At 48.4% G+C, this 19,787-nt stretch overlaps 2 protein-coding genes across 3 annotated transcripts in view; both read left to right on the forward strand.

Annotated features, from left to right (window-relative positions):
• plekhg2 (pleckstrin homology domain containing, family G (with RhoGef domain) member 2) overlaps nucleotides 1-7,655 on the forward strand; it is a 38,915-nt gene extending 31,260 nt beyond the window's left edge. The window contains exons 7-16 of the mRNA XM_055028133.1: nucleotides 731-881; nucleotides 3,214-3,345; nucleotides 3,843-4,025; nucleotides 4,107-4,199; nucleotides 4,268-4,354; nucleotides 5,797-5,830; nucleotides 5,973-6,065; nucleotides 6,151-6,252; nucleotides 6,625-6,663; nucleotides 7,576-7,655. Of these exons, the coding sequence (XP_054884108.1) occupies nucleotides 731-881; nucleotides 3,214-3,345; nucleotides 3,843-4,025; nucleotides 4,107-4,199; nucleotides 4,268-4,354; nucleotides 5,797-5,830; nucleotides 5,973-6,065; nucleotides 6,151-6,252; nucleotides 6,625-6,663; nucleotides 7,576-7,655 (994 nt within the window). The remainder of the gene's footprint in view (nucleotides 1-730; nucleotides 882-3,213; nucleotides 3,346-3,842; nucleotides 4,026-4,106; nucleotides 4,200-4,267; nucleotides 4,355-5,796; nucleotides 5,831-5,972; nucleotides 6,066-6,150; nucleotides 6,253-6,624; nucleotides 6,664-7,575) is intronic.
• LOC129358908 (proline-rich protein 36-like) lies at nucleotides 7,055-19,520 on the forward strand. 2 transcript variants are annotated; one of them, XM_055028153.1, is made up of 7 exons: nucleotides 7,055-7,586; nucleotides 7,682-7,807; nucleotides 7,880-7,999; nucleotides 8,069-9,581; nucleotides 13,096-13,267; nucleotides 13,349-13,735; nucleotides 16,520-19,520. In XM_055028153.1, exons 3-7 carry the CDS (start codon nucleotides 7,979-7,981, stop codon nucleotides 18,696-18,698), a joined length of 4,272 nt encoding a protein of 1,423 aa, XP_054884128.1. In that variant the 5' UTR covers nucleotides 7,055-7,586; nucleotides 7,682-7,807; nucleotides 7,880-7,978; the 3' UTR covers nucleotides 18,699-19,520. The 2 variants fall into 2 exon arrangements, with proteins under 2 accessions (XP_054884128.1, XP_054884129.1); XM_055028154.1 differs by having other exon boundaries at nucleotides 7,685-7,807.
• The last annotated feature ends 267 nt before the right edge of the window (nucleotides 19,521-19,787 follow it).

Raw genomic sequence — 19,787 nt, forward strand, 5'->3', positions numbered from 1 at the left:
TTTAAGAGCTCGCTGAATAAATTAGAGCAGTAGAAGGAGAGTTTCCAGGAAGTAGAAACAGCCGAGGTTTGACGCTTCCTGCGGATGTCAGCAGGTTTAAGCCATGTCACCACCTGCATGGCCCGGTTCTGCCGGATCTCTTTATGAGCTTCAGGTCAGGCAGGAGTCATTTCAAAGAATCGATGTTCTTCTAAATCTGCTGACTAGCTAATAGTTTATGTAGAAATAATCCAGAAGCATCATGATTCCTGCAAAACCAAAATGTTTCCACATCACAGATGTTAAAATGTTTGCAGCATTTGCTGATTAGCATCAAAAGTTTTCAACTCATTCTGAATATTTTTAGTTTTTTCATGTTGGTTTGATGATGCTGCGGCTGAACTTTGTCTGCTGAATCGTTTTGCTGAACGTCTGTGGAAGACATTACCGCCTCAGTTCCTTCCTCTGATTAACGTTCATGTGGAGGACAAGCATCGTGTCCGGTTCCCCATCGGCGCCCTGACCTCCTCCTCTCCTCTTCCTCTCTGCTGTCGAGGATTCCTCGGCTTCCTGCTGTGCTGGATGCTCCAGAACGGGCCTTCATCATCTGGACTCGACCCGGATCTGCTCGGCTTTCCTCCATGTTGAATGGAGCCTTCACCAGAGACTTCCTCTGAGTCTGTGGGTCCAGCTGGAGGCCGTTCTGTCTGCATGGACGAACGTTCTCACCGTGTCCATTGTGTCCCCGCAGCTCGGTGGCGGTCCTCAGGGACTGCATGAAGAACGGCAGTCTGGTCCGGTTCTTCCAGGAGCGGCAGGCGACCCTGAACCACTCGCTGCCCTTGGAGACGTACCTGCTCAAACCCGTGCAGAGGATCCTGAAGTACCACCTGTTGCTGCAGGTCAGACGCACCCTAAAGTCTCTGAGGTTACAGGGAACCGTTTTCAGAATGACCTGGATCTGTGATTTGATTCAGAAATGATTTTTCTATTCAGTCTAGAGATTCTGTTTAAATGATGAGTGACAAGAGGAAGACGGTTTTAGCAAATTCTTTAAAACATTTTCATAAATTTCCTTGCTGTATCAAATTCCGCCAATTTATAATTAAACAAAACTACCAGCATTATGTTAGCTTAGCTGCCTGGCTTTTCTTAAAGAAATATCCAAAATATACACAGCAACTTTTAATGTGGTATTCAGTAACTGGCAGGTAGGAGCAGCAAAGACATACAGCCTGAACAAATTTCAAAAAATTACTTTTGAGCTGCCGACAGGATCTGCCTATAATCTCATATATTTACATGTAAATGTTATTTGATATGTAATGTCCCGTTTTAAAAAATAAGCTTGATTCAATCAACAATCAGGTTATACCTTAAATACACCTGCTACTGCATTCAGGAGCTAAAACTATGTTTCACCACTTTGTTAGAAACTGTGAAAGAGTTGAAATGAAGTCGGTTTGAACCAGCAACACACCGTTTACAGGACAAACTCCCACCACCGTCAGCCATGCTGAGGCCAACCTGCGATAAATACCAGCTGCACTGTCAGCAGAAATCAGCTAAACTAAATAAACTCTGAGAAACTTCATCAAACTGAATTAAAGAAAATAATCTAATTGTTATAGTATAAGCTAACACAAGCTAAGCTAAGGTAAACATTTAAAATAAATGGAAACCAATACAAGCTAAGGTCAGCTACGTTAACTTAAATCAAGATAAACTGGGTAAGATAAGCTAAGCTGAACCAAGACAAGCTAATAGAAACCAAATAAAAACATTATAAACTAGGAAAAATTATGCTAGGCTAGTGAAAATGTAGCTAATCTGAGCTAAGTAAAAAGCATGTAGCCAAAGTTAAATAAAGATGGGAGAAATTCAGGTTTGTTTACTGTAGCTGATGTCAGGCTCAGTTAAAGTAAATGAGCCACTGTTGTTGCTTTGCTAACAGCTTTAAGAGGAGCTGCTAAGAATCCAGGGCTAATCTGGTTATCGGTTAAATTCCTGACCAACTTGTGGGATCAGGTGTGTTTATCAGTGGGCTGAAGACTCTGTGGTTCTCAGATCAGCTCCTAGTCCAACACCAGTGAAGACAGTCAAAGGTTGTGGGTTCGAGTCCCACCAGGGTCTGATTTTAGATTGGCTGAAACTGGAACTTATTTTGGCTTAAATATCTGAAGTTAAAACTGTTTATTTCAGTTTGAAGCAGCACAATAAATATTTGAAAGGAAACAGGAAGTAAGTTCCCAGATAGGACATCATGGCAGAAACATTGAATCCTCGTTGAAGCCTGGCAGTGAAACGACATGGAAAGTGGTCGATGACTCTCATGTTGAACCAACGATTCAACCATAACTGACATGATATCAATGTTGATTCAACCATCATCTGAATGTGGATCTACATGCAGATTTTTGTTGATTTTATATTGAATAAAAGTTAAGGAATCGATGTGGATTCATGCATCATAACATAGCATTAAAAGTTTCTTCACTGGTGATAAGCACACAATTTTATTGGTAGATGATTATTGTAAATGATCATGTCGTTCAAAATGATCTAACATGATCAGACGTTGATCAGACGTTGATCAGACGTCGGCATTTCAATCCTTAGGTTTCAACCACAAACCAACATTGAACCAATGAATCTCTTCAACATTCATTGGATGATTGTTTGAAGGTTGATCCACCATCAGACGTTGCCCTCATCCAAAAATCCACCTTTCTGACCGCAATTCAACGTTGAACAACCATCGCCGCATTCTGGGCTGTTTCCACAAAATCCTCCGGTTTAGTCTGAAGTGTCAAGATAAAACCAGAAAGATGTTTTCCGTGTCTCTGTCCAACGATGAGCTGTAAAGAAACATTTCAGGTCCGTCCTCATGACTCCAGCAGACACACGCTGCTGTTCCCAGGAAACCAGTTCCAGTCCAAACCCACCGCTGAGCCGGCCAGGTCACAAAACGGAGAGAAACATTGCTCTGAATTAGCAACCTGTTGCTGCTGCATTGCCCCGTTGCTCCGTCTGCAGTGATTCTCTTTCATTCTTTGCTGATCCAGAATCGGCCGAGTTGCTGCAGGTGTTAAACTAACATCCTTCTGATCTTTATGCATTTATTCCTGTTAGACGTTTAATTATCAGCTTCAAAGTTTCTGTTTGAGGAAAAATCAAATCATTTCAGGTCCTGGAAGCAACAAAACGTTGCAGAAACGATGTTTCTCGTTCCAGGAACTCTCCAAACACGTGGACAAGAACGACGCGGGCTACGAGGTGGTGGAGGACGCCATCGTCACCATGACGGCGGTGGCATGGTACATCAACGACATGAAGAGGAAGCAGGAGCACGCCGTGCGGCTGCAGGTGGGCCACCGGGGAGGTTGAGGGTTTGAATCCCAGTCTGGGACAGAAACTGTAAAACTTGCTGATGAAATGTGGAAGAAATATTCACCAGAAAATTCTGCAGCGTTCAGGAAATAAAGTATAAATCTGGACAGGTTATTATGCTGCATTAGTTCATGGCAATTAACGCATTGCTGCAATAAAAGCACTAATTTTCATAAATGCTGGCAGTAAATAAGGCAGGAGGAGCAAAACCAGCTGGTTGCCTCACTGCGTGGGAGCACATTCCCTCTGCACAGGAAATGATGCGATGCTCTTCCTGTCCTGTCTCACTGCAGCCGAGTTCCAGCCGGGATTTTGAAGAGTCACGTTAGAAACGGTTGATGGAAATGAAATCATTTCCACAAAAAGTTTTTACGTTCGTTCAAAATCCTCGTCAGGAAGCAGAAAGAGAAGGATGAACAAAATGTCCCACCTGGAGACCAAACACCTGCTGGTTAACCTTTAACCTCCGTCAGGAAATCGAGTCCCTGCTGCTGAACTGGAGCGGACCGGACCTGACCGGATTCGGAGATCTGGTTCTGGAAGGTTCCTTTAAGGTCCAGAGGGTGAAGAAGGAGCGTGCCTTCTTCCTGTTCGACAAAATGCTGCTGATCGCCAAGAAGAGGCTGGAGCAGTTCGTCTACAGCACACACATCTTCGTAAGGGACACACCCTGTCTGCCTGTCTGTCTGTCTGTCCCCCGTCTGCCTGTCCCCCTCACTGTCCTCCGTCCCCTGCAGTGCTGCAATCTGCAGCTGGTGGAGACTCTGAAGGACCCGCTGAGCTTCCGGGTGTCGGACCAGACCATCCCCAAGCAGCAGCACGTGGTCCAGGTGAGACCCTCGACGTCTCGTCCAGCTTCAACGCCGGCGCCGTCTCACTCTCGCTCGCCTTCCCGCAGACCAAGAACCAGGAGGAGAAGCGGCTTTGGGTGCACTACCTGAAGAGGCTGATAGTGGAGAACCACCCGGCTTCGCTGCCGCAGAAGGTGAGCGACGGGGAACGTCTCTGTCCTCTGAACATCCATCCTGTCCCAGGGACACTGAGGGACCGCCCAGCAGCTGGATGCTACAGCTAACTCTGCAACATCTGGATTTTATCTGGAACTCCTCACCTCCACCTCCACATTAACTGTATTATTTTCAGGAGCTTTAATCTCTTAGTTAAACTGCTGATCACTGACTGGTTTGAGTATATGCGATAACTGCTTGCCCTAACTTTCTTCTTTTAGTTTCAGTTTAGTTTTAGTTCAGTTTCTTTTAGTTTTTAGTTTCAGCTGAAATAATCCAACAGATGTTTAATTTTTCTTTCTTCTAAAACATCTCAGATGAAGAATCTACGCTGATTTGTTTTGACAGGAAATAAACACAAACAAACATTTCATGTAAAACAGTGAAGCTGGTTGAACTTCTGTTTAGAGTTGATGTTTGGTGCCACCTGCTGGTTGGTGAGACACACTGCAGGTGTGAAAAGATATTTAGATTTCCTGAAAGCCTTTGGTAAAGTTACACTGTAAAAAGTTAACATCAAGATTTTGACATGTTTAGCCTGTTACAACAGAAGCTAATGGGTTTTATTTTTTTACACAGACTTGTAAATGTCACAAATTCAAACATTTCAATTAGCAAATATGTAGCATGCTAACTAAATATTTAGCTACCAAGCTACTTATTTGGAAAATTATTTATCATGTAAACATTTTTGTTTACCAATGAAATATTTAGTTTTCTGGCTAAATATTTAGCAGGAAATGCTTTGTAAGCTTAGCAGGCTACATGTCGCTTTTCTCTCATACGACAGGCTAAATGTAGTGGCTGCTAATTTTTGACTGTCACTTTACCAACCCTGCTTCATGTTCTGCTTTAGAGCATGGAAAGTTATGATGTGAATGAAAATACTTTCATGTAGATTAAACTGACATGAAGTAAATATGAGTCGACGTTTCTACAACCACAAAAAATAACGAAGGTCCCAGTAAAGCAGCCGGCACTGAGTGGAAGAGAAGTTTGAAACTGAAACAAGCTTCCATCGTTTAACGTTAAAGAAATCTGAAGCTGCATTTTACAGCTCTGACACTGGAGGGCGCCAGAATGTAACAAGAAGTTCAGTGTGGATGGATAACTGGCTGCTTCCCGGTTCCAGTTGCTGTGGATGGTCCAGCTGCAGCTGATCTGTTTGTCCCTGACAGGATAAACAGACTTTCAGAGAGTTAGCTTCAGGTTCCTGGTTTGTCTCATCTGTTTCCTCTTGGCTTCATGTTTCTGTGGAGTGACTGAAGCGCTGCAGGAACGTTTATCTGGAGAGTTTCAGCTGAGCTGTTGGTTCCCACCAACAACTAAAGAAAATGTTTGGATTCAGATGAAAACAGGAATGATGCTGCTGGTTGTATCTGGTTTTATTGAAGTTTTTCTGTGCGGTCCCTCCCTGCAGGCCCGGCAGGTCCTTGGAGACAACTTCTGCCAATGTGAGTTCTCTCACACACACGTTTCTACAGCAGTACAGCCTCATCCTGACCTCTGACCTGGCCCTTCCATTTCCTCTGAATGACCTCTGTGATTGGCTGCTTTGAGAGCTTGAGTGTGTAATGACATCACTTTCTGTTTCAGCTCCGCAGTTTGATCAGGAGAGCCTGAAGAAGTCGTGCGCCTCGCCGCGTCTGGACGACCTTCACGGTTTCCATCGAGGCCGGCGTCAGTCAGGTAGGGATCCTCTGCTCTGGAGGTTCAGGTTCAGGTGAGTTTCTGACAGACCGGACCGAACTGCAGCTCTTGTTTCTCTCTACAGAACCACCAGAGCTGCTGCTGTACACACCAGAGAAATCCAGGAAGGGTCTGCCTCTGCTGCTGGAGGGGACGCTGCCGTACCGCCGCACCCGGAGGCAGTCAGGTAGCCTGCAGACGCAGCTCAAGGCCCACACAACCCACACACCCATCTGTCTGTGTGCATGTCAGGTTTTCATGTCCTTATGGGAACCTATTTCTGTCTACAATGTGGGTTTCTGGCTCCTTGTGGGGACATTTTATTGGTCCCCAGGAGGGAAATTGTTGTTTTTGGGTTAGTGGTTCGGTCTGTGATGGTCAGGGTAAAGACTAAGGTTAGGGTTAAGGTTAGGGTTAAGGTTAAGGTTAAGGTTAGGGTTAGACTGCAGAAATTAATGGAAGACAAATGAAAGTCCCCACAAGTGATGAAAACACGAATGTGTGTTTATAAACCCTGTTGGTGACCTGATGATGACGCTGATCTTCGTTTCTCTTCCAGCTCCTGCTAAAGACATCGAGGCGGCGTTCCGGCCTGGTGGTGAGTCCTTCCCGATCCGTCCAGAGCCGGTCACCGGTTCTTCTCTGCAGCTTCTGTCCTCTGGAGGTCCTGCTGGTCCTGAATCAGATGGAGGTCCGGTCAGAAGAGTGACTGAGCTGGGGGGCCGGAGATGGGACCATATGGACCGTAGTGACCCGGTTCTGAACCGTCTGCTGATGCTCTCAGTGTTTTCCTTCGCTGAGTGGGCGGCCGAGTCGGCGTTTATGAATGTTACCTCTGAGGCCGGCCGGCTGGCAGCAGACCTTGGTCCAGCTGTGGATGTTTGTCTAAATGTTGAATCGCGTTGTACTGCAGCAGAAGAGCTGCAGATTCCTGATCACTTTAAAGCTGCAGCATGTCACTTATAGAAATAGAGTGACAGACTCTATTTATATAAGAGTCTTATCTCAATTTCATGTTAATCGTTTGACACAAGGTTTCTGTAAGCTTCGATGGGTTTAAATTTAAAATGTTTGAGCAGCAGAAGAGCTGCAGTCCGGTCCGGTAACCGAGCCCACTTGGCCTTTGGCTGAAGTCAAAGGTCAATTTGTTCATGATGACGTCAGCACAGGAACATGAAGTGATTTATTTAATTACAAAATAATTATATCTAGTTTTTGAACCAAATCAAGACATTTAACTGAGGCAAATATAAAAGATTCCACATTTTTTAAGTTATCAATTTGGAACTCTTCAGTCTCCATAGATCAGCCATAGAGGAAGGTCAGCCTGCAGCATCTCAACCGTATTTCCATCCAGACTTTGACTAGGCCACTCCAGGCTTAGGTTTGGGTCGTTCCTGATTAGCGCTTGGTGTTGCCTCTGTGTTTCTGTGGTTGCTGAACAGCAACGTGTTGCTAACGTCTCCATTTCTGTGTCTTCCTGCTCAACCTGATGCTTCTGGACGCCCAGCAGCTCTGAAGGTGAGATGTGAGCTTGGAGGCATCCAGTCCAGTCGCTCAACAAAGTTCTTGTGTTTCCTGAAGCGATGAGGTTAAAGGTGGATGTTGTGTTGCAGCAGGCGGGCAGCGAGGGAGAACTCTGCCCCGCCGACAGTCTGGGCTCTGCAGACAGCAGCAGCACCCTGGCTTCATCCGTTATAGAGGTGGAGACGGAACGGAGAGAACAGAGAGATCTGGAGGAGGTAGGGACGGAGAACGGGAGACAGAGAGGGATGGATGGACGCTTGGACTCACTGAATGTCTTTCTGTTGCAGGAGGAAGATGAGGAGGAGGCGGAGCTTACCGGCCTCAGAGCTCCGCCCACGCTGTCCATCACCGAGGAGATCCTGGAGTTCATCAACCAGAGCCGAGTCATGGAGGGACTCTCCACCACGGTTAGATCCGCTCCATGTTTCTCCTTCGGCCCATCAGAGGTAATCACTCGTGTCTACCTGATGTTCCAGAACCAGAACCAGGATCCTCCCGGTGAGGTCCGGTCTCCGGCTGACCCGACCGGTCCGCTGCCTCCCGTCGCCTCCAGTCCAGAGCAGAGACTCCTGGTTGAGCCAGACCAGGAAGAGGAAGACCTGAAGAACAGCATCACCGACCGAGATCCAGCTGACAAAGGTCCAGATGGTTCTGGTGAGGCGGCTGGGGTCAAAGGGGAGGAAGCAGCTGAGACAGGACCAGGAAGTGATGGTGAAGACGACCAAACCCCAGAGAAATCGTCATCATCAGATCTGCAGCCCCCCATAGAAGAAAACACCGACCGCCTCATGGAGACGGAACCGCAGAGTCCAGGTCCCATCCAGCCTGGTCCCATCCAGCCTGGTCCCATCCAGAGGTACCAGGCTCCCAAAAGAAGCTCCACCCTCACCAACAAGGACAAGAAGATCATCGAGAAGATCAGGAGCTACTACGAGGCCGCCGAGGCCGAGGAGGAGGAAGCTGAGGACGAAGAGGAGCAGCCAGAGGGAGCCACCACAAGAAGAAGAAGCAGTTTCTCCCAGATCCCCTCCGGCTTGGTGAAAGACTCTGTGTCGCGTTTTACCGAGAGCGGACGCCAGGTGGAGGCGGCGAGCGCGCAGCCCACGCTAGACAACGTGAAGGCAACCGAGGAATCCAGATCCGGTTCTTCCTCCCTTCCAGCCGACGTAGAGGAGCCGCTGAGGTTTCCGGAGGGGGAACCGGAGAGTCCGGGCCGCCCGTCCCGACCAAGTCAGAACCCGGAGCCCGGAGCATGTCCTGAACCGGAGACCCAGGAGGTCTGCAGAGGTTCTCCAGAGGAACCGGAGGAGGGAAAGAATGTGGCTGTGGAGACCACAGAAGAAGAAAGCTTGGCTCTTCCTGAGCATCCTGAGAAAAAAGACAAAGGAAGAACCATCGAGCCCCAACCGGGCCAGGCAGAACCCTCCATACACGGGCCGCACCAGGAACCGGGCCAAACAACCACACAGGCCAGAACCCAGTCCACCTGGTCCACAACCAAAACCAGGGACCCAAACCTGACGGAGAGCCCGGAGCGGTTCCCCAGTCAGAGCAAAGTGGGTCGGTGGTCCCGCCACTCCAAGATCGTCAGCGCCAACCGGGCCCTGTTTGAGGGGATGGGGTCCGACGTCACCGGTATCGGCCTGTTTGAGACGAACCCGGTGGTGGACCCGGTTCTGATGGAGAACTCTGAGCGTATTCTCAGCAAGGTCCAAACCCTGGCCCGCATGTACAGCGCCAAAGCCAGCGCCATGAAGGTACCGCTGCTGCACAAACGGGTCAGCATCATCAGAACCCAAGCATGGGTCTCACCGAGGCTGTCAGAACTTTCTGCTCAGAACCGGGACAAAAGTCCATCACAGCACGAAAAAGAGACCGAAGCCCAGACTGGTTCTGAAACCAAAACAGAGACCCACGCCTGCAACGGGCCCATCCAGAACCAGAACCAAGCTATGATCCAGGAGGGAAGGCCAGAACCCAGGACAGACGGTTGGTCCATTTTCAGTCGGGTTCTGTGAACACGAGAGCAGGAAGAATCATTCATCAGTAACTTCTGATCCAGAACCAGAACCGGATCCAGGTCTTCTTTAGCTAGCAGACCAGAACCAGGACCTGAGAGTTCTGGAGGGTTGGGTCGACCCTGCTGCAGTAATCGATGCCACTTTGGAACCGGCTTTATGTGGCTCTGCAGGTTCGGGTCAGAGGTCAGAGGTCATCCAGATCTCTAGTTTCCTGCAGTTTGTTGAGTATTTGAACAGTTCCAGTTCTGAATGGATCACAGGGAAGTTCTGAGATGATTCTTCTTGGTCCCGTTTTGAATCCACTACAACCGGACCTTTTAGAACCTTTAAGAACCGGACCTTTAAGAACCGGACCTTTAAGAACCGGACCTTTAAGAACTGGACCTTTAAGAACTGGACCTTTAAGAACTGGACCTTTAAGAACTGGACCTTTAAGAACCGGACCTTTAAGAACTGGACCTTTAAGAACTGGACCTTTAAGAACTGGACCTTTAAGAACTGGACCTTTAAGAACCGGACCTTTTAGAACCGGACCTTTAAGAACCGGACCTTTAAGAACTGGACCTTTAAGAACCGGACCTTTAAGAACTGGACCTTTAAGAACTGGACCTTTAAGAACTGGACCTTTAAGAACTGGACCTTTAAGAACTGGACCTTTAAGAACTGGACCTTTAAGAACTGGACCTTTAAGAACTGGACCTTTAAGAACTGGACCTTTAAGAACTGGACCTTTAAGAACTGGACCTTTAAGAACTGGACCTTTAAGAACTGGACCTTTAAGAACCGGACCTTTTAGAACCGGACCTTTAAGAACCGGACCTTTAAGAACTGGACCTTTAAGAACCGGACCTTTAAGAACTGGACCTTTAAGAACTGGACCTTTAAGAACTGGACCTTTAAGAACTGGACCTTTAAGAACCGGACCTTTAAGAACTGGACCTTTAAGAACCTTTAAGAACCGGACCTTTAAGAACCGGACCTTTAAGAACTGGACCTTTAAGAACCTTTAAGAACTGGACCTTTAAGAACTGGACCTTTAAGAACTGGACCTTTAAGAACTGGACCTTTAAGAACTGGACCTTTAAGAACTGGACCTTTAAGAACCGGACCTTTAAGAACTGGACCTTTAAGAACTGGACCTTTAAGAACCTTTAAGAACTGGACCTTTAAGAACCGGACCTTTTAGAACCTTTAAGAACTGGACCTTTAAGGACCTTTTAGAACTGGACCTTTTAGAACTGGACCTTTAAGGACCTTTAAGAACCGGACCTTTTAGAACTGGACCTTTAAGGACCTTTTAGAACTGGACCTTTTAGAACTGGACCTTTTAGAACTGGACCTTTAAGAACCGGACCTTTAAGAACTGGACCTTTAAGAACTGGACCTTTAAGAACTGGACCTTTAAGAACCTTTAAGAACCGGACCTTTAAGAACCGGACCTTTAAGAACTGGACCTTTAAGAACCGGACCTTTTAGAACTGGACCTTTAAGGACCTTTTAGAACTGGACCTTTTAGAACTGGACCTTTTAGAACTGGACCTTTAAGAACCGGACCTTTAAGAACTGGACCTTTAAGAACCGGACCTTTTAGAACTGGACCTTTAAGGACCTTTTAGAACTGGACCTTTTAGAACTGGACCTTTTAGAACTGGACCTTTAAGAACCGGACCTTTAAGAACTGGACCTTTAAGAACTGGACCTTTAAGAACTGGACCTTTAAGAACCTTTAAGAACCGGACCTTTAAGAACCGGACCTTTAAGAACTGGACCTTTAAGAACCGGACCTTTAAGAACTGGACCTTTAAGAACCTTTAAGAACCGGACCTTTAAGAACCTGACCTTTAAGAACTGGACCTTTAAGAACCGAACCTTTAAGAACCGGACCTTTAAGAACTGGACCTTTAAGAACCTTTAAGAACCGGACCTTTAAGAACCGGACCTTTAAGAACCGGACCTTTAAGAACTGGACCTTTAAGAACCGGACCTTTTAGAACTGGACCTTTAAGAACCGGACCTTTTAGAACTGGACCTTTAAGAACTGGACCTTTAAGAACCTTTAAGAACCGGACCTTTAAGAACTGGACCTTTAAGAACCGGACCTTTTAGAACTGGACCTTTAAGAACTGGACCTTTAAGAACCTTTAAGAACCGGACCTTTAAGAACCGGACCTTTAAGAACCGGACCTTTTAGAACTGGACCTTTTAGAACTGGACCTTTTAGAACTGGACCTTTAAGAACCGGACCTTTTAGAACTGGACCTTTAAGAACCGGACCTTTTAGAACTGGACCTTTAAGAACCGGACCTTTTAGAACTGGACCTTTAAGAACCGGACCTTTAAGAACTGGACCTTTAAGAACCGGACCTTTTAGAACCTTTAAGAACCGGACCTTTAAGGAACTTTAAGAACCGGACCTTTAAGAACTGGACCTTTAAGAACCGGACCTTTTAGAACTGGACCTTTTAGAACTGGACCTTTTAGAACTGGACCTTTAAGAACCGGACCTTTTAGAACCTTTAAGAACTGGACCTTTAAGAACCGGACCTTTAAGGACCTTTAAGAACCGGACCTTTAAGAACTGGACCTTTAAGAACCGGACCTTTTAGAACTGGACCTTTAAGAACCGGACCTTTTAGAACCTTTAAGAACTGGACCTTTAAGAACCGGACCTTTAAGGACCTTTAAGAACCGGACCTTTAAGAACTGGACCTTTTAGAACTGGACCTTTAAGAACCGGACCTTTTAGAACCTTTAAGAACTGGACCTTTAAGAACCGGACCTTTAAGAACCGGACCTTTAAGAACTGGACCTTTAAGAACCGGACCTTTTAGAACTGGACCTTTAAGAACCGGACCTTTTAGAACCTTTAAGAACTGGACCTTTAAGAACCGGACCTTTAAGGACCTTTAAGAACCGGACCTTTAAGAACTGGACCTTTAAGAACCGGACCTTTAAGAACTGGACCTTTTAGAACTGGACCTTTAAGAACCGGACCTTTTAGAACCTTTAAGAACTGGACCTTTAAGAACCGGACCTTTAAGGACCTTTAAGAACCGGACCTTTAAGAACTGGACCTTTAAGGACCTTTAAGAACCGGACCTTTAAGAACTGGACCTTTAAGAACCTTTAAGAACCGGACCTTTTAGAACCTTTAAGAACTGGACCTTTAAGAACCGGACCTTTAAGAACCGGACCTTTAAGAACCGGACCTTTTAGAACCTTTAAGAACTGGACCTTTAAGAACCGGACCTTTAAGGACCTTTAAGAACTGGACCTTTAAGAACCGGACCTTTAAGAACCGGACCTTTTAGAACCTTTAAGAACCGGACCTTTAAGAACCGGACCTTTTAGAACCGGACCTTTTAGAACCTTTAAGAACCGGACCTTTAAGAACTGGACCTTTTAGAACTGGACCTTTTAGAACCGGGTGTTTTCGGTTCTGCTCAGCAGGTTAATGTTTCTCAACCCGTTTCTGTCTCTAGTGCTGCAGCAGGAAGAGGCGTGGCCCAGTGTGACCCGGACCGTGGACCAGCAGAACTTTCTGCTCGGACCCAGAGGCTTCACCTGCTCCAGGACACCAGGAGAAGGTGATCAGAACCAGGCCGTGTCCTCCAGAACCGGGCCGCAGCCTGAGGAGCCGCAGGAAGCAGGCGGGTGAGTCCCTGAGAGCTGACCTCAAGGTCCAGTTCTCCAGATCAAGGTCGGACCCGCTCAGGTTTACCGTTCCTCCACCAGCGGGCCGGACCGGGACGAAGGGCGCCGTGTGGACGCAGCTGGAGGACGGCAGACGTCTGCAGACGTCTGCGCTCCGCCGGCGGTCGCCGGGGGAAGCGGACCCGACCGAGACGCGGCGGCTGGACGCCACGAGGCCGACGAGGCGGGTCGTTCTGAGTCGATCCCAAGAGAGTCCAGAACCACCGAGGAACCGGGCCCGAGTGAAGAACCGTCCCCAGAAGAGACGCAGAGGGAGGACGGGTCAGGACCGGCCGGATCCACTGAGCGGCCGGACCCGGTCGACCCGGTGGACCTTAAGATCGCCGCTGGTCCTCAGAAAGACGAAGCTCCGCCCAGTCCGTGTTTGGCCGGGGTCCACCGGGCCTCAGCGGTACCGTGGGAGCACAGGTACGTGACGTCAGAGCTGGAAATCAAACTGAGCGTCCAACACTTTGAGTTGGACACATAAAACCCAAACGAAGGAGAAAAATGTTGGTGCAGAAGCTCAAACATTTAATCTGATGCATTTCATCTGATATTCTGGTCTGAACATCAGAAATCAATCAGTGGAGCAACCAGGCGGTCCAGAGTTGTTCTCCTCATGGAGACATCGGGCCCAGTCTCTGTTCTGATCCACTAACCAGAACCAGCCGCCAACTTTCTGCATAATAACAAGGAATTTGATTTTGGTTCTGTTCTGCTCTGTCGCAAAAATCAAAACACAAAAATATGAAAAAGAACTTTTGTTCTTTTTGGTTTCATGAACACAGTCAGCCTGCCTGCTGCTCACCTTGGCATCCTGTCAGGTAGAAACTGCCTCTGTAGCGCCGCCCTGGAGGGGAAACACCAAACAGTTCATGTCCAGCATGTGTGGGGTCTGCAGAGGCCATAGCTTCCCGTTTTGTGACCCTTGACCTGTACCAGACCCGGATGGAGGGAAGCCAGCCTGTTGATGGTTCCCTGCAGTCTGGGCTGGTTCTGGTTCTGAGGATGACCCAAACAGACAGTGATGGACGAACGCAGGCCCGGCTGAGCAGAAGGCGACTCAGACGTGGGGCTCATCGTTGTTTGAGTCAGAAACATCAGATCTGCTTCCAGACGTTTCTCCTCTCTGCCAGTTGGAGCGAGATGAAGCAGACACTCCAGACGACTTCCTGATTGGATCAATCGGTCTGTTCCCTGTTGAGGTCAAAGGTTGGCTTGAAACCCGATAATATGAACCTCACCAACATGCGCCTCCTCACAGCAAGACACTAACTCAGGGATGGCCAACCCGCGGCTCGCGAGCCGCATGCGGCTCCATGACCGGTTCCATGACCGGTTCCATGACCGGCTCCATGCGGCTCCATGACCGGTTCCATGACCGGTTCCATGACCGGTTCCATGACCGGTTCCATGACCGGTTCCATGACCGGTTCCATGCGGTTCCATGACCGGTTCCATGCGGTTCCATGACCGGTTCCATGCGGTTCCATGACCGGTTCCATGACCGGTTCCATGCGGTTCCATGCGGTTCCATGACCGGTTCCATGACCGGTTCCATGCGGCTCTTGTGTTCATACAGTCTCATTCTGCCAGACGTGCAGTGATGACCAGAAGTAGTCAAATGTCATTTATTGACAGCAGCAGCGCGCCATTACTGTTGGCCGTAACCACGGCAAAACAACACAAACAAAAAACAGTCTTTGTTTCTCTTGCAGCTTCACTGAGAGAAAGTCGTTCTGCTGAACGCTCTCTCCCCTCGCTCTCATCCATCCTGATGCATTCGCGGACAATGAGAAATCATACACTCTAATTTAAATCTCTAAACAGCGTAACATCCAGTAACATTTAGCACATACTGTAGGGTCGCTATAATATCCAAGTTTCGCTTCGCTTGAGTTCAATACGGTGTTTCTGTCAAATGCGCATGTGAGCAGCTTTTCAGTGAGAGTAAAATCGTTTGAGTAAACCTTTCGCACTCAAAATGGCAGGAAAACGAAAACATGAAGATGAACACAGGACGTTTTTGACAGAGTGGGAGAATTGATCATTTTTGTTGAACGTAGTGGAAAGCCATTCTGCCTTCTATGTCAGGTGTCCTTGTTGCATTTGAAGGCTTCAAACCTTCAGCGCCACTTCATTAAATAACACATGTAATGCACATGATATACGGAGCCCCTGAAGGGACATGGGGATTTTTTTCTTTTGTGTCCCCATGCGAGGTCACGCAAAAGAAAAAAAACCCTGTGTCCCCTAGGGGGCTCCGTAACAATAAAAGGAAAAATGAATTGTAAATTGTTCTATTATTGTTTGGTTAAACAGTTTGTTTGCATGAGAAAGTGCACAGTGTTCATTGTTGAAAATGTCTGGCCTGTGGTCTTTGCAGTGTTAAAATAGTGTGTGAAAATAATAAATCTGGCTATGAGAGTATGAGGAAGGGATGGGTTAATGTTCATGTGTCCTCATGCATATGATGCGGCTCTTTGCACTAACTTGGTAAAAAATGTGGCTCTTGGTCTTTGTCTGGTTGGCCACCCCTGCACTAACTCAACCTTTTCTTCATTAATGCCTTTTACAGTCAGTTTGTTTTCCTGGGTTCCTTCAGATCAAATGTGTGACTGATGTTGGTGAGGGCTTCGTCCCGGAGCGCGGCAGTCAGCGGCCTTTCTCCTTGAAGTCGGCTGGAAGCAGAGGAACAGGCTGAAGTGATTTATCTCCACATGTGGAACATATAATATCTTCAGTCCTGCCAATTCTGACTTTTCATTCCCACCGAGGAGAAGGAGAAATGCCTCAAGCTGCACAGATTAAGTTTTTAGTTTACTGAACAATTAATGGAAACATTGAGAAAGAACAAGGACAAAACCTCTCAAACCTTCAACCTACAGCTTGGTTGATTCCTGGGGGCAGAAATTCCAGGATTGGAGGCTGAAAGTGAATGTTTGTTCACTGCTCCGTTCAGTTTCATCTCCTCCTCTGCTGCTGGAATGTAGCTGAACCAGAATATCACACGCTGCGTTCCAAGGGTTCAGCTATGGGTCAGTTATGTTGTGACTCATCAGTGGTTCATCCAGGCTGGAGGTGATTCTGTAATCACAGCCCAAACTGGGAGGTTCAGCTGCAGTTCACAGACTGCAGAACGTTCTGTGTTCTGCTCAGTGTCTGGTCTCAGTTTCCCTCTTAACTTTATGTCGTTGTTGTTGTTTTCAGGAAGCCAGACGAGCCGCTGTCTGAATCGCCCCTCAGGACAACAAGCACCGTCCCCTCAGTCTTCAACGTCAGCGTCCTCCATCGCTCCCCTTCTCCTCTAAGATCTGCCAGCGCCTCCGCAGTCCGAGCCCCTCCCTGCTCCTCGCCCTTCAGGCACATCCCAGGGTCCTCCCCTACTCCAGCATCTCCTGCAGTCTTCTCCTCAGCTCTGTCCTGTTTGTCCCCCAGTCTCTCTGCCGTTTCCTCTGTCAGAAGCCCAACTCCATCTCTTCCTGTGTGTGGAAACGCTTCATCATCAAGAGGAACAGCTTCCTCTCCAACGCCTCCCCTCCATTCTCCAACTTGTTCCTCCTCAGCGTTTTCCAGATCTCTAGCTGCCTCACACATCAGCCAGTCCATCAGTCAGAGTATGTCTAAGAAAGGACAACAAGCGCCGACCATAAAGCTGATGAATCCGAGTCCTTCCTCCACTCCGGATCTGCGACGGCGCACACCTTCACCGAACCCTCCTGCAGCTCAGCTCGGCCCGGCGCCGGCTTATACCCACCTAGGGTGCACTAAGGAGGGGTACCAACATCCCAGATGTCCCCCGTCCTCGGTCCGGTCCTCATGTCTGTCTCCACCTTCGGTTCCTCACTGCCCTCCCTCTCCGTCAGCAGGCCTTCGTCAGCCTCGCTGCTCCTCCCCTTCACCACGGCCTTCCTTCCTTCACTCCAAAAGTGCTTCACCACAACTTGGCAAGAAGAACAGCAACAACAACAACTCTGCTGGGTATGTAGGGGACGCTGTCAGTAATGGAGGCTGCTTCGGGGCTGATGGCCGTACCGAACCCCTCCAGAGTCAGTATCCTCTGTGGTTCGGATCTCACAACCGTGTAGCGCGGCCATTTTCTGCGTCTGAACCCAGCTCACGAGTTCAATCTCCAACTCCCTCCCCAACTCCAGCATCATTTGTTCGCCTCTACTCCCCACCACAGCATAACTACTCCTCCCCCATGGCGAACAAGCCCCCAAACCCCCGGAGTTCACGGGTCGGCGGTTCCCACAATCACCTGGACCTCCGTTTGGACCTACCAAGGGCTTCCTCTGATGGCTCCAGTTGTGGTGATTCCTCTGCGTGCGTGAGCCCCCGGATACTCTCCCCTCCTCCTATTGGGGTCCCAGTTTGGACAAATAATGTAGCAGCACCTCAACCCAGGAACCTTCGCCATTCAGCTTCGCCTTCCTTGTTTTCGTCCACTTCAGGATCTCAAACGTACAGGAGTCCTTCCTCCCCTCTTCCTTCCCAAATCGTCCGCAGGACCCTTTCCTCCACCCTTTCAGACAGACCTTCAAGTCCAGCCCGGAGCGCACAGCGTCGTTCCTGGGCGGACTTCGGCCAAAGATCCCTCGGCTTCACTGGATCCATCCGAGGATCCTTTGAACAGCAGGAGTCCTGTCCGATTAGTCCAAGCAGCGGGTGGACCTCCCACAGCAGCTCCCCGACCTGCCTGAGCCCTCGAGCCGGTCTGCAGTGCCCCGTCTCCCCAACCAGGTTAACCTCTGGTAAGGGTGCTATTAGTGGGCAACATTTCACCAGCGTCCCTTGGCCAGATGTCCGAGAGTTGTCAAGCAAATACAACGGAGAAGACAGTCCAGAAACAAGTGTGAGTCCCACTGTGTCCATGTCTCCAGGACATCTCATCCCTTCGCCGTGTCCAACAGACGGCCAGACTGACTGGGCCAACCCACAACTGGAGGAGGGAAGCTGTCGCACTCGGCTGATTTGTGCTTACGTCACCCGGCCCTCTCACCTGCAAACCGTTTCCTCCTCGTCATGCCTGATCTTCTCCCCGTCTGGGTTGACCTCCCCTCCACCGGAGTCACAGCAGCTCCACGGCCTCCCGGTCCAGAGGCAAGCTCAGGTCACTGCCTCTCCCCCTCCATCCTCAACGCTCTCCCCATCACGCAGCATACTGTCCCCGTTGCCCAAACAGGGGAGCCAGAAGCCCAGTTATGCCACCACAGTGAACCTCCAGATCGCTGGAAGCGGCCGAATAACCTCGTACAGCACCGCCCAGGTTAGCCTGACTCAAACCCTGCAGGGCGGAGCCGGTCCTCCGGGGAGCCAGGACCAGATGGCGAGAAGGTTGAGCGTCAACGGATTCTCCCCCGTTCCTCAGGGGTGCAACAGGCCATGACGGGAAGAACGTCGGCCATGGATCCGTTTCTGAGAACTAGCAGGATGGAGAACGATGGCTTGGGGAAAAACTGTAAGGACAACATCTTTAGTTGCTGGTCAAGACCCTCTGGATCTGGTCCTAATCTGGACCTGACCTAAACAGGAGGACATGTGGTTCAGATTTCCACATCAGTGCGTTTCAGTTGGTTGCGAACTGAAAAGACCATTTTGAATCTGAAGAGGTTTACTCGCACATGGATCACAAAGCTTTTGGGGTCCAAAGAAATCCACACAATTTAACGCTGGACATGAAGACCTGGGATGTCATGGACAGGTTGAAAGTTGAATTTCTGAAAGAAAGGCTCCCTAAAACGAGAGTTTTAATGTTCTTTGGCTCATGTTGGAGAGCAGGAGGACCTCTGAAAGGACGACTCCTGGAAGTTTTGCATTATTTTATTCTGTAACAACCTGTAACTTTTTTAATTTCTTTTATTCCTGTTTTTATTTATGAAGTTAGTCTCCTCCTTTTGGCACTTAATCTCCTGAAAGTCCTCTTGGTATTTTTGCACAGAGTTCTTTTTAAATGACGAGTCTGCAGGTTCTCAGAGGACTTCAGACCAAACTTGTTTCTGTTTATGGTTTCGTGTTGCTCTCAGCACTGCAGCTCGTTCAGATGTTCTCATACATCTTCCAGCTGTGTGAACAAATACTGTCATCATATCGGTTACATCAGGTCTAATGCATGTTGGGTTTGTTCTGGTCCGGAGGCTCGATGTCCACCAGGCTGCTGGAGACCAACTGGGATCTTTGTGACAGAAAGAAATAAAAACTAGTATCTCCATCTTGGTGTCCCAGAGGTTTGAGTGAAATGTGATGTTTTGTCTGCAAGTCTTAACAGATGCATGAGATAAATTCCACATAAAGCCTGCATTTCCTGCAACACGCGAATGCAAACTGCTGGCCGTAAAGATCTAAAGTGTCCAGCTGATAATCCTGAGAGGCGTTGTGCCTGTAAGAGGACACTGAACCATGGAGCTCTGATAACAGGCAGCAGTTTCAGTTTTACTGGACGTCTGGCAGTCTTTGACCTGCAGCTGCTGGTCATTAA

Source organism: Poeciliopsis prolifica, unplaced genomic scaffold (genome assembly GCF_027474105.1).
Source record: "Poeciliopsis prolifica strain line A6 unplaced genomic scaffold, Auburn_PproV2 SCAFFOLD004, whole genome shotgun sequence".
Lineage (NCBI taxonomy): Eukaryota > Metazoa > Chordata > Actinopteri > Cyprinodontiformes > Poeciliidae > Poeciliopsis > Poeciliopsis prolifica.